This window comes from Mobula hypostoma, chromosome 31 (genome assembly GCF_963921235.1).
Source record: "Mobula hypostoma chromosome 31, sMobHyp1.1, whole genome shotgun sequence".
NCBI classification, from domain to species: Eukaryota; Metazoa; Chordata; class Chondrichthyes; order Myliobatiformes; family Myliobatidae; genus Mobula; species Mobula hypostoma.
In genome coordinates this window covers 6,927,212-6,940,706 of record NC_086127.1, presented here as the reverse complement: position 1 = coordinate 6,940,706, position 13,495 = coordinate 6,927,212, and the positions used below count along the sequence as shown (strand labels likewise).

Sequence of the window (13,495 nt, the reverse complement as noted above, 5' to 3'; positions counted from 1 at the left end):
TAAGGCATGGATGTGATTGCAGTGGAGCCGATGCACATGCGTTTCGTCAGGAAGTTACCAAACACGCATCATTTCAGATATCAGCGGAGAACCCATCGTTCTCTCTTTGAAACGGTGGTGGAAGAGGTATTTCACACTGCTTTGAACTTCCAGCATCTCCATATTTTCTCGTATTTGTGATATCACCTCAGTTATGTTACACTTTAGGTTATTACTTTCTTTACTCTTTTGCGAAGAAGTTGATATGATAAATTTCATTGAAATACTGAATATTTAAAGTTCAACAGCAACGGATAACGTCTTAACTAGTATCTCTGCAGTCTCCCAGCTCGCATTCTCTTTATGACGGCAGGGCTCCTTCCAAAGCGCTTCGTCCTCTTACACCCCAACGGATTGCTCCTGGTTTCGATGACGACTATAAATTAGCCCATGACTGAGTTAGGTCGGAAGCAATAAAGAACACGCAGAGAAGGATACAGTGGAATAAGACAGGGAATGGAACCAATTAGCCAAATGACCGATTACCGCGTCGGAATCGCCGGAACCCACCATTGTAGAGTAATCCGCATCGGGAGCACCGAATCTCACACTAAGCAAATCGGGATTCAATTACTTTTTCAATTATTTTTCCACCAACTTTCCACTTTCAATGCTTCGTTGTGAAGAATTTATAGACAACTGATTGTAAGTTTCTATAAGTAATTGCTAGCAACAAACACACTAAACCCTGGAGGAACTCAGCAGGCCAGCCAGCAACTATGGGAACAAGTACAGTCAAGTTTCGGGACGAAACCGTTCGACAGGACTGGAGAAAAAAAACTGAGGGGTAGATTTAAAAGCAGGTAGTCCTGGAGACAGAAACACTAAGTGATACGTAAATGCTAACTTTTTATTGTTGGAATTATCATATTATTGATGACTTTAAATACTGACATTTTGCGAACAGAATACATATTAACGTGATATCATCTCAGTTTTGTTTCAATTCAAATTATAACTTTCTTTATCCTGATATGAACAAGTTGACATGATATATTTCATTGAAATACAGAATATTTGATGTTTAAGAGCTACTGATCACCTGGAAACGTCTTAACTATTGTTTCTGCTGTCTCCTAAGGAAATGGTGGTAGACCAGAGGAGAGCTAAGGTACCAGTGACCCCTCTCTCCATCCAGGGGGTCAGGGTAGACATGGTGCAGGATTACAAATACCTGGGGATACGAATTGACAATAAACTGGACTGGTCAAAGAACACTGAGGCTGTCTACAAGTAGGGTCAGAGGCGTCTCTATTTCCTGAGGAAACTGAGGTCCTTTAACATCTGCTGGACGATGCTGAGGATGTTCTACGATTCTGTGGTGGCCAGTGCTATCATGTTTGCTGTTGTGTGCTGGGGCAGCAGGCTGAGGGTAGCAGACACCAACAGAATCAACTAAGGCCAGTGATGTTGTGGGGATGGAACTGGACTCTCTCACAGTGGTGTCTCAAAAGAGGATGCTGTCCAAGTTGCATGCCATCTTGGACAATGTCTCCCATCCATTACATAATATACCGGTTGGGCACAGGAGTACATTCAGCCAGAGACTCATTCCACCGAGATACAGCACAGAGTACCATAGGAAGTGTCATGGTCCGGATCGGGGTCCCTTTAAATTTAGCTTGTTTCTGTTACGATCCGGACCGCTGATTCCCTGTTTTCCCGTGTCCCTCGACTTTGGTGATTAGAGGCAATTAACACGCGGCTGAACGGGTAGTTTATAGTCTCCGCCTTTCAGCCGTTCGGGGCGGAAGCGGCTGCAAGGTCACGGCGTTGCCAATGTCATCTGGCCGGAGCAAACCTAGTCTCCGCCCGAAGTGAGTGCCGGTAATTCGCCTTTCCTCACCGGAACAACCCAGTCCAGTTACCTCGCCGAAGCGAGCCTGCAAAGTTTCCTCATCAAGCGGGATCCGTCAGTTATCTGGCCGGGCAGAATCAAGAGCCGCAGCCTACTGCTCCCGGGCCGAGTCGAGAGCTCGGCACGACCCGGAGGTTCCAAGCACCACGTCCTGGCTCCGGCGGCATCCAAGTACCAAGTCAAGTCCTGACCCTAGCGGGCTGTGATTCCTGTCCTACCCCACTGTCTGAATCCCTTCTCTGCTCCTCTCGCCTGCAGCCCCCGCCTGCACTTCGGTCTAGTTCTATCACCGGAGCTAGGTAGGTACTGTCTGGTGTTCATTCGTGTTGGTCTTGTCTTGTCTTGTCCTCGCCTACGTGCGGTAAGTCAGGCCGTCTTGCCGTTGCCCCGCGGGGAGTCATGCTTGTCTTGACTTCGCCTCCGTGGGGTAGGTCAGGCCGTCTTGCCGTTGCTCTGCGGGGGGTCATGTTCTGTCTTGTCTTGTCCTCGCCTCCGTGGGGTAAGTCAGGCCGTCTTGCCGTTGCCCGGCGGAGGGTCATGAGTCCCGGCCCTATGTCCTGTACCCAAGGAGGGGTCCCAGCTCTCTGTTCTGTGTGGGAGTCCCGGCCCTATGTCCTGAACCCAAGGAGGGGTGCCGACTCTGTGTTCTGTGTATGTGTCCATGGTTCCTTGTATCTGGTCTCCCGAGACCAAGGCTCTGTTTTCCATGTTGCTCCTCTCCTTAGCCCATGTCATGTCCATGCCTGGTTCTGGGGTCCTAGCCGGAGGCAAGACCCACGTACTGGGTCCTTGCCCAGCCTCGGGCTCAGAGTCCATACTCTAGCTTCTTCATGTCTCCTCTGGTTCTGGGAGTCGATTCCGATTCCTAGCTCAGACCCTTGGTCCCAGCCTAGTCGTAGTCCTCAGTCCTTGTCTAGTTCGCTACTCCTACTCCTGCCTAGCTCTCCTGATATCGAACAATAAACTAAATTTATTTAACCTCACAAGATGTGTCTTGCATTTAGGTCCACCATTGCTCCCAATGCCCCGCCACTGTGACAGGAAGTCATTCCTGCCTGTGGCCATCAAACTTTACAACTCCTCCCTTGGAGGGTCAGACACCCTGAGCCAATAGGCTGGTCCTGGACTTACTTCATAATTTACTGGCATAATTTACATATTACTATTTAACTCTTTATGGTTCTATTACTATTTATTATTTATGGTGTAATTGTAACGAAAACAAATTTACCCCGGGATCAATAAAGTATGACTATGACTATGACTAAATGACAAAATATTTGGCAATCAATGAAGTACTTGTTAGAAACAGTAACTAACATTAAGCGGGCAAATGTATTGCAAGTGGCAGTGATGCAGGGGCAAAAGTTGACCAGGACAGTCAGAGAAGAACTGATCACTCTTCAATATTTGTATTGAATTTTCTAAACTCCCTTCAATAGATCTCAATTTAATGTATCTTTTACGAGAGTATTATCTTTGAGGATGCAAGAATATTTATCTTCCAACTCAAATATCCTCTGAGATAATATGAGAAATTCAGTTGAAATTCCTTCAAATTAAGCAATGGATCTTAACAAAGAGTTACAATTGAGCACAGCAGACGTTTATTTTGCTAATTTCATTGGTAATGGTAATTGCAAAACATCCATGCAAAATATGCATATTTACATTTTCTTTTATTCTTTCAGATAAACGTACATTATCTACAGGAAATGATTGATACAGGAAAAAAAAGATGGCATGCTGTTGTGGGAAGCATTTCAATGCAATCCACAGAAACATGCACAAGGTGCAGGAGGACTTCAGCAGGTCAGATACCATAAATTGTTACATACCTCATGGATATCTTGTGACTGTCGTATGAGGATGATGCAATGGTGCTCTGGAGGTCACCAGATGTAATTTTCCCGCCGATGTGAGGTCACGTGATGCCCTGTTACCACCAGCTAGTAGACCAAGTGTAGACCCCTGGTGACGCAGTTAGTTTCCCAGTTAGAACGCTTGCAGGAGACTCCGCTCCATTGCGCATTTGCCTTATGACGCAGTTCCGATTTAAAACGTAGTTTTACATTCTATCGTATGGTACAAAAGCGCTGGAGCGGCACTTTAACCAATTTCTGCCAGGTTTGTTGATGTATCTTTTCAGTAGTATTGGAGAGTGAAGACAGGAACCTGAAGGAGTCGTTCGACGGTTGAAAGGATCGACCATTATTGAATTCGTTCAAGAAAGAGTAATTTGCATGAGATAGCCTCTGCTAAAAGCGGCAGAAAAGGCTGCGTAGGATCTATTATCCAGAGGGACTGTCAGTGCCTTTAAACCGTTTTATTTCCGTCGTCGTGATCCTGCGGACAAGGCAGGATCCGGCTGGGACTGGCGTGACGTCAGGTCTTTGAGGAATTCTTTACTTCAGAAAAGTCTCTCCTAATTGACTGTATAAATCTCTTGGACTTTCGAATTTACCATTCTAAGACCTGTGTTTGCATTTATCGCTTTAAGAACTAGTACTGAGTGGCGGTTTGTTAAATGGCAGCATAGCAGTTAACTCCCGGTTAAGATTTTCGAATTTGTTTATTTTTCCATATTGAGCAGAGTTCAATAAATGTTTGATTGTTTTATAAAACCTGACTCAATTCAATTCTTGAGATGGAGAAATTGAAGTCCCAGAATCAGTCCTCTGGTTCTAGGAAGCAGTTTGCAGCGAATCGTGAGGTTATTTTGGCTTCTCCATTTACTGAGACAAAAGTGGATAAATATTTCCACATTTCGAAAATCTTGCTCCGAGTTTAAAGTGGCCGAAAGAGTAATGGCCAGTCATGTTAGAGTTGAATATAAGGGAGAGCACAACAAGTTTATACAGCTTTAAATGCTGAGTAAGCACTTGATTATGATACTGTGAAGCAGCATATATTGAAGGCGTATGAGTTGGTTCCGGAGGCGCAGAGAGAAAGATTCAGAAATTTGAAGAAATCTGTGGAAAACTTTTACGTGGAATTTGCTTCCGAGAAATCTATGTGTTTTGAAAGATGGATTTGCTCTAAAAATGTGAATGGGGAGTATAATAAATTAAAAGAGTTGATTTTGCTGAGAGAATTTAAAAGGAGCATTCCTTTTGAAGTGAGGACATACTTAAATGAAAGGGACACTGCTACGTTGCAGGAGTCTGCTAAATTAGCTGATGAGTATACTTTAATTCATAACAATAAATTTCCTCCTGGTAGGACTTTTAAAAGGAAAAATAGCACAGAGAGTCAAGGTAAACCAGAAATTAAATCTGAAGTTAGTGATCAAGGTAAGGATGAAGGGAGACGTTTGAAGGAAAGATGTTTTGGTGTTATTTGTAATGATTGTGAGAAACCTAGACATGTAATAGCTAACTGTTATCGATTGAAAAAGAAAGAGAAGGAAGCAGTCCTAGCTGCTTGTGTGCAGCAAATTAAAACACCTGTAAATTCATAGAGTTTGATAAATACTAATGAAGGTTTGTCAGAGTCCGACCAAGTTAAGAGGGGATATGAACACTTTATAACCGAAGGATTTGTATCCTTGAAAGCGGGATTCAATCCTGTACCAATAAGAAAACTTAGAGATACTGGAGCTTCTCAATCACTAATGTTAGACAGTGATCTAAAGTTTAGTGATGAGTCTGACATTGATAAAGTAAACTATACAAGAGGAGTTGGGAGTGTCCTTATGCCTGTACATTTACATGGAGTAAATTTAAGGTCAGGGTTAATTACAGGGGTTGTTAAAATAGGACTACAACCCAGTTTACCTGTAAATGATGTTGCTCTACCTTTAAGGAATGACTTAGCAGGTGGACCAGTTTTTCCCGATGTACATTTGCCAATAAAGATGAAAAGCAAAAATAGAAGATTATTAAATTGGAGTTTAATGTTACAGGAGTATAATATTTTGAATACTCATATTAAAAGTAAAGATAATGTGATCGCTGATTCTCTATCTATATGTTAAATGTACCATGTAATTAAATTTTATACAGTGAGATTTTAACCTGTAACACTCCTACTGTATAATAGTTTGTAAGGTGCTGTATGATGATATTGTGTGTTGTCATTTTATACATTTTTTCCTCCTAAAAGATCAATTTTTTTAGAGAGAGGTGTTACATACCTCAGGGATACCTTGTGACTGGCTTATGAGGATGATGCAATGGTGTTTTGGCGGTCACCTAATGTAATTTTCCCGCCGATGTGAGGTCACGTGATGACCTGTTACCACTAGGTATATAAGTGTAGACCCCTGGTGACGCATTAGTGTTCCAGTGAGAACGTTAGCCAGAGACTCCGCTCCATTACGTATTTGCCTTATGACGCAGTTCCGATTTAAAACGGAGTTTTTCGATCTATTGTAAGGTACAAAAGTGCTGGACCCGCAGTTAAATGGCCGCATAGCACTTAACTTCCGGTTAACATTTTCGTTTGTTTATCTTTTATATATTGAGCAGAGTTTAATAAATGTTTGATTGTATTATAAACCCTCACTCTACCCAATCCTAGATTCATCGTTGCCGGTCACGTGACAAAGTGGAAATAAACAAACTGACAACGATTCGGGCCGGGACTTTTCTTCAAAACCGGAAGGGTAGGGGGAAGATGGCAGAATTTTTCTTAAAAATTAGGAATAAAGAGGCGGCCAAGGGGAAAGAGGCTCGCTGGAAGCTCTCTTCCTTCAGTTAGTCCTGACGAAGGGTCTCGGCCTGAAACGTCGACTGCGCCTCTTCCTATAGATGCTGCTTGGCCTGCTGCGTTTACCAGCAACTTTGATGTATGTCGCTGGAAGGTGATTGGTCAAGCCAGTCAGACGAGAAATATAAAGGGCTGGCGATAAAAGAATCTGACAGGAGTAGATCAGAGGAAAATGGGACAGAGGATGGGCGTCAAGGGGAGGGGATTAGCGGGCGAGAAGAGGAAAGAGACCAGAGTTAGGAGGAGAAAGAGACGGGAGGGGAAGAGATTTTTTTTAGCAGAAGCGGAATCGATATTCATGCATTCAGGTCGAAGGCTAACGGGAATTGAGGGTGGGCATTTGCCTATCACCAATACCCAACTCAATGGTGTTCCCCCTGATAGCTTCTCACTTCAGATCTCTCCCCTCCTGTCATCCACCACTTTCCGGCTCCATCCAGAACAGCCCCAAGTTACACATTTATTGTTCAGAAACGGCAGAAGGACTGGCCTGGCCAGGGGCCTGGCAACGGTGCGGTGTGAAGCGTGGGAGACCGTGCACTGTGTTTGATGTAACTGAATGTGCACTTGTTAACTTTGGAAATCAGTTGGTGAGAGAAGATCGGTAAGAGCAATGGTCTGTCATTGTGTCTGGAATAAATGCCGGCTGTGATGGGGATGATTATAAGAGTTGGAATACACCCAGGAGGGAGATTGGAGAACCTGTCCCGGGGGAAGGTTATGCCAGGGGACCACACTGCGACTTGTTTAAACTACTGATAAGGCAGAATTAACGCGTGAGGCGTCCTGACACTGAGGTGAATTCTCCCCAGAATTGAGTTTACACCACGACTGCCCTAGTGCGGGGAAGACTCGGAGCTGAATTCTGCACTGAGAAGCTTGCACCCGAGTGTGTTCCGTGAAGAGATTGATGCGAAATAAGGACCCGGACGTGGATCTAACGCCAAGTCGTTCATCGCTATTCATGGCAATTACAGCTATCGCTTGGAGGGTGAAATTTCTGTTCGGGCACTCCACAATAAGGAGTTGGACTGCTGGTCACAAGGCGAGTTATTGACCAGAGTGCCCCCACTGTCGGGAGCTGATCAATTTATCGTGATGTGAAGCTTGCGCTCGCCATCTACCCACAGCCCAGGGTGATGGGATATTTTAAAGCAGTGAGGAGTCTACTGGATGATATTCCCCATCGCAGAGCGAGATCAATACAGCTGGTTTCAGCGACAATTCCACATTTGAACAGACCCAGGGCAGGGAGAGTTGGTAATATTTTGTCCCACAGTAGACCTTATCCAAGGTGGTCCCGAGGGCGGAGGGAGACTTTACTATCGGTCACGGCTCAGAGATTACACAACGTTTCCCATTAAGAAGGGAGATGGGACTATTGGAGAAATTTAACGGATAGCGCTGTGATTGTCGGTTGTCACGTAACTGGCGTTCAATGGGACTGTAAGCTCAGGACAGGCGTCTGGGAGATCAGATTGACATGTGGGAAGCTGGAGTTTGGGCAGGCGACACTGCGGCAGCCTCGGGGTACCACAGTGCGCGGCTTTATTAATGAACCGAAGTACTGAGCTGAGCGGATATTTCACCGCGATCTTCACCTGCTTCCTGAACTTGGACTGAGTCACGGCGTAAATAAATGTGTTCGTGCAGCAGCTGAAGGTGCTCAGGAAAATCCCGACTTGGTTGAAGATCCATTCAGAATCACTGAAATCTGTTGCTGTGCCTGTGGTCTGATAATAGGTGACATTTAAAACATGCGTCATTCACAGGAGGATGAAACTACCCGAGAGGGTGAAGAGCGAAACCACAGATCTCCTCCTGTTCTCCATCTCCGGGTCAATAATGTTCTCCTCTTTGTTCTGACCCCTTAGGCGCTTACGGACTCGACTGGCCACTAAAATATGCTTGGCTCCAACCTGAACTTGAACTCACGCAGACATCTCTACCCAGCATGCTCTGGGACTGGGATACTCTGTCCTGCAGGGCGACGTGCAATATATACGATAAATACGTACAATGACTGTAAACTAGCGATTAATAAATATATATGCATAAAGTTTGAAATGGATGGAATGTGGCGATTTACTGCTTATTTATTGATTGAAATGGTTATTGTATTTTAGTTGTTGTAATGAATTATTGTCTGATTTTGCACATTCAAACACAATTCTGCTCACGTTTCCGTCAGTCACGCATGAAAAGGAGATTCAATGCCGGATGTATTGGGTCTCAAACACTGAACTGGGAGTTACAGAGAACACGGATCAGGGTGAAATCTCATCACACGACCAAACACACAAAAACACCAGGGTACAGTGAGACTATAGTAGAGAACTGCACTCACAATGTGCTCCTCCGACACAACTGCAGATTCTGCTCTCTTTCAAGCCACCGCCGCTCCATAAGGTGTTAATACTGAGGGGACTGAGTTAAGGTCTCTGTTCTCGCGGATGTTGTCTGCTTATTGCAGGTTGAAGGACGTGGTGAGTTAACTGTCTTTACAGCACTGCCTGCTCACTCCGAGCACGGCTCAGGCCAGATTGAATTCCGGGGCGCTCAGCGTGAACTCTCCCGTTCTCCTTGTAATGGCGGCATTTCCGCGAGGTGCTCCGTTCTCTGTCCGTCACGAAGCAGCCACGTATTTTCAGCTCAGTTGATGGCTGCACATTTACGCCAGGGTGCGGGGTTCACTATCGAAAGGAGTTTGGCGGTGACGAGAGGGGGAGTCTGGTGAAGAAAAAATGTAGGATACGTTTAATAATTGGCAGGAGGTGGAGGGCGCAGGTCACGGGTGCCGACGGGTTTGTTCCCGTGTTGTGTGTCTCTCTCGGGGTCCAAGCCAGTTTTATTCTCCCGGCTGCCATGTTCTCCAATCACCGACAGTTCTGTTGTGTCGAGATGGAAAACACTGCGACCACCTCTGAGAATAACTTAGATATTTTGTTTATTAACCAGCTGAATGATTGCCGTGAGCGGATATTTCGCTGCGCTGATGAACTGCTCTCTGAACTTGGACTGAGTTACCCCATAAATAAATGTGTTTGTGCAACAGCTTAATATCATCAGCATGTATCCGGAGTGTTCAACTATGTATTCTGCATCGTTGTAATTATTTTGATCCAGTCCAGCACTGCTGTTATAAAGGTATTCGGCAACATTTACCGACCACAGGATGATGAAATTTCCAGAGATGGTGAGAAGTAAGATCACAGACCTCCTCCTGCTCTCCATCTCCGGATCACTGCCGTTCTTCTCCTTGTTCTGACCCCTCAGCCCCTTACGAACGCGACTCGTCACTAGAATGTGTCTGACTGTCAGAGCGTTGAGCAGTAGTATTAATATGAACGGGAGTAATGGCGTTAGAACGGTAGAAAACATTCTGTATCCCAACCACCCGGGATCAGTATAGTAGCCAGGCCTTCGAATACAGTCCCAGGGTATATTGCCAACCACTTTCACAGGACGATATCTGAAGAAATGGGGCACATTCTTAAAGCAGAGCAGAACGCCGGTTGATGTCAGAACCACAGCCGCAATTTTCCCGGTGCAATATGTCGATTTCCTCTTCTGGCAACAGATAGCGACAAAGCGATCAAACGTAAAAGTGACGGTGAACCAGACAGAACTTTCTGTGCCGGCCAGTCCCAGGGCAGAGATCGCACTGCACACGGGGGTGATGTCCAGGAAAGTCCCGGGGAAGTAATAATAACTGACCCGCCACAGTACGACGTCAAAGGTGATGGTGAGTAGATCCGCCGTTGCCATGGCCACCAGGTAGCGAGTGGTGCAGGAGGAGAGTCCGCACTTTCTCCGGGACAGGATCACAATCGCCACTAAATTCACTGAGGGAACAGCGAAAAAAAAGCAAGTTTATTTCCGGCTCTCGGCTGTGGGTCTCAATACAGAGATAATCTGGAAATTGAGAACAAACAAACCACATTTCTGGAGATTTAAGAGGTGTAAAGCCGGGTGCGCAGACACTTCAGACGAGTGCATCCTTGGTGAAAGTGTGCGGCCCTCGGCACTGCAAGAGGAGTAGCGCTTGGGACGTAGGTCTTGTCAATGGATCGCCGAGTGCGCTTTGGAGAAATCAATATAAATCTCCCACCATCAGGTTTTCGCAAGATTACCAACGTTAGCAACCTCGGTAACATTCTCAGCGACAGTGATTGCTGCGTTCCCGTCAACTATAGTCTGGCAGACTCAGCACACCGGCAAACCCCCGCTCCCTTCGCCTCTGGTCATTGACAAATTTCAAAGCGATTTCTGTTGTCCCGTTCAATTGTCTTCGACTCCCCGTTTGTTACCTACACACAGTGGCCTTGCTTGGTTCGCTTCTTTTAAATTCTGCAACGACTCTTGGTCGGAAATCCTTCACACTCTGTCAGATAGTTCCAGTTTTCGATTTTAATGGTTCGACCTGTACCGCTGAAAGTTGCAAGTATTTTGCACGTTAATGATTAAAACATCCAGTTTCTAAAGCAAAGATGATACAGGCACTTCAAAACATCTGCCTCGTTTAGGGGTTCCTCCAAATTACCGCAGCATTAGTCTAAATGGTTTGATGTTTTCCGTTCCAGAGCAGAGTATCTCATGTACTTTACCCCATCCGCCCTCTAGTGGACACCGCTAGGTGCCCCTCCATTTCACGGATAATCTGCCGTGGAAACAAACCCCGCTGCACTAGAACGTAATCAGATCCTTATTTGCATTTTCGAAACTCCCGAAGAACCGGAGTCGAACTCACACGTAATGTCTATTGCTCTCTCCTGAATCTCTCCGGGGATTCGCTTCTCGCGTTCCAGTTGAACCTGCAGCAATTTCTTAAAATAGTGCGCAATAGATTTAATTTGCTATCAATCAGGAATAATACCGAGTAAATTTGCCGAGTGCACAGGATTATCGGAGGTTACTCTGACAGTGGGTGTTGCATTGATAAACCAAAACTGCTTGCCGTGAATCCTTAAAATGAACCCATCTCCCATATCTTCCTCTCTGTATCTATCTCTACTGCGTTTTCATTTTCAGCCGCGGTCTCGGATTTTACTTCGGGGAACTTCTGAACGAACACGGAGTTTTGTCACAATGTCTTCACCAGGATCACAACGCTGTCGGTAACTGAACGAGCCCAAAGACCCGACACACAGAACTGTAAACGTTCGTTCTTACCAGGAACACCAATAACGGCAATGATCAGGAAAAATATTCTTCTCACACTGTAAAACGTTTCAAGCATGCTGTGTGAGATTCCGCCGGTCGTCCAGCCGCCCGCCAACTCGCTGAAAGAAAGAACAACTCTGAGCTGACGACTGTCTCCGGTCATTAATTTATACCCGCTCCAGCAGACTGATTATTGAACACTACACGTAGCTGCTGTGTTTTCCAACCGCTGGGGTAAAAATAAACATGATGTCATTAAAATAAAATCCCAAATGTGATGGAGTATGGACAGCTCAATGCGAAATTTTAAAATCTCAGAAGGAAATAGTGAGGATTCGAGAAGTCAGCGAACGTTGTTACGAACCAGTCTTAGACTCACCTCTCGGTTTATTGTTTGCTGTTCTTGAACCAGCTTCCATCCAAGTTCACACCCGTATAAAGCAAAGTAATTCAGTCAGCGTACACATGACCCTTGAATTGGTGCAAATGTGGAGACCGACAGAGCACATGCATCCATTACATTTGTTTTACAGATGCACTAAATTGCGAGTGAGGTATTTAGTTATTCGACAATATGAACTACACGTTCACTGTAAATATAACAAAACGATATTGAGTTGTCTGATCTCAGCAGCACACACCAAGCGCCTGTCACTGCGTCCGATACTGGGTGCAGTGATAAATCACTGTGTCGCTGGTCATGGGATGAAATCGATCAGTTTGTCAGACCGTCAGCGAAGGGCAGGCAGGGGTCAATATTGAAGTACGTGGTGAACACCTTCTTATGGATGAGTTGGGCGCTGATATTCACAGAGTGACGGGGTGCTCAGTACATTCCGGACACCTGCCTTCACTGACCGGAAAGGTCGTGATGCAATAATATACAATATTGGTCTGATTAGAGAATTGTACCGACTCTGCTCCCCAGCAGTAAATAATGTGATTGCTCTGGAGCCGATGCGAGGTATTTCACCAGGAAGATGCCGAACATGGATCATTTCCGATATCAGTCGAGAATTTGTCATTCCATCCTTGAATCGGAGGAGGAACAGTTGTTTCATACAGAGTTTAAAATTATTAGCGGCATAGATGTGATTAGTAGAAGTAACCATTTCTCCATCTCAGCTGTATCTCATACGAAGGGAATGGGTTCGGTGGAACTGTAAGTTTTAGCGTAAGTTTGCGTAAGGTGTTACCTTTCCGTGTTTCATTTTAACTTGAGAAATTGACGCAGAGATTAAGTTACACACCTGCTGACCGAGGCTGCTGCACTTTCAGTGCTGACAATGATGGCTCCACTGCGTTAGAGAGAGAGGAGAAAAAGAAACAGCAGAGTTATGTCTCCACAGTCACGTGTTTGACCGTGAGCTCCTTGTTTCTTCACATGTTAATACTGAATCAATTCGGATTCTGACTTCTTTTTCTCAGACTGCGGTCTTCTCCACTGGCACCGTGAGGCAGAATATTACTGAGAGGAACGGCAACTCATCCTCCAACTGAACGCCTTCCAGAGATTGGGATTGAACTGTAATTTATTTTTTTCTTACACAGGCTGAAATGCCCTCTCGTAGTTTCTATGTCTCCTTTTCGTGCTGGTACGACAAAACCCGAAAGAACGGACAGTATTTCATTTTCACAAAGATTGAATAATGCTCCATATTCTAATTTAGCTTTCACGGCCGCACAATATCCACGTTGAAAATCGGCACACTGACCGCTTGTCCA

General features: G+C 45.2%; 1 protein-coding gene across 1 annotated transcript; it reads right to left on the bottom strand.

Annotated features, from left to right (window-relative positions):
- Positions 1–9,541: 9,541 nt before the first annotated feature.
- Positions 9,542–11,846, bottom strand: LOC134339995 (probable G-protein coupled receptor 139). The gene is made up of 2 exons (XM_063036836.1): positions 11,780–11,846; positions 9,542–10,452 (listed from the first exon to the last, which is right to left on the bottom strand). The coding sequence occupies exons 1-2, from the start codon at positions 11,844–11,846 to the stop codon at positions 9,542–9,544; spliced, it is 978 nt and encodes a 325-aa protein (XP_062892906.1).
- Between the last annotated feature and the right edge of the window lie 1,649 nt (positions 11,847–13,495).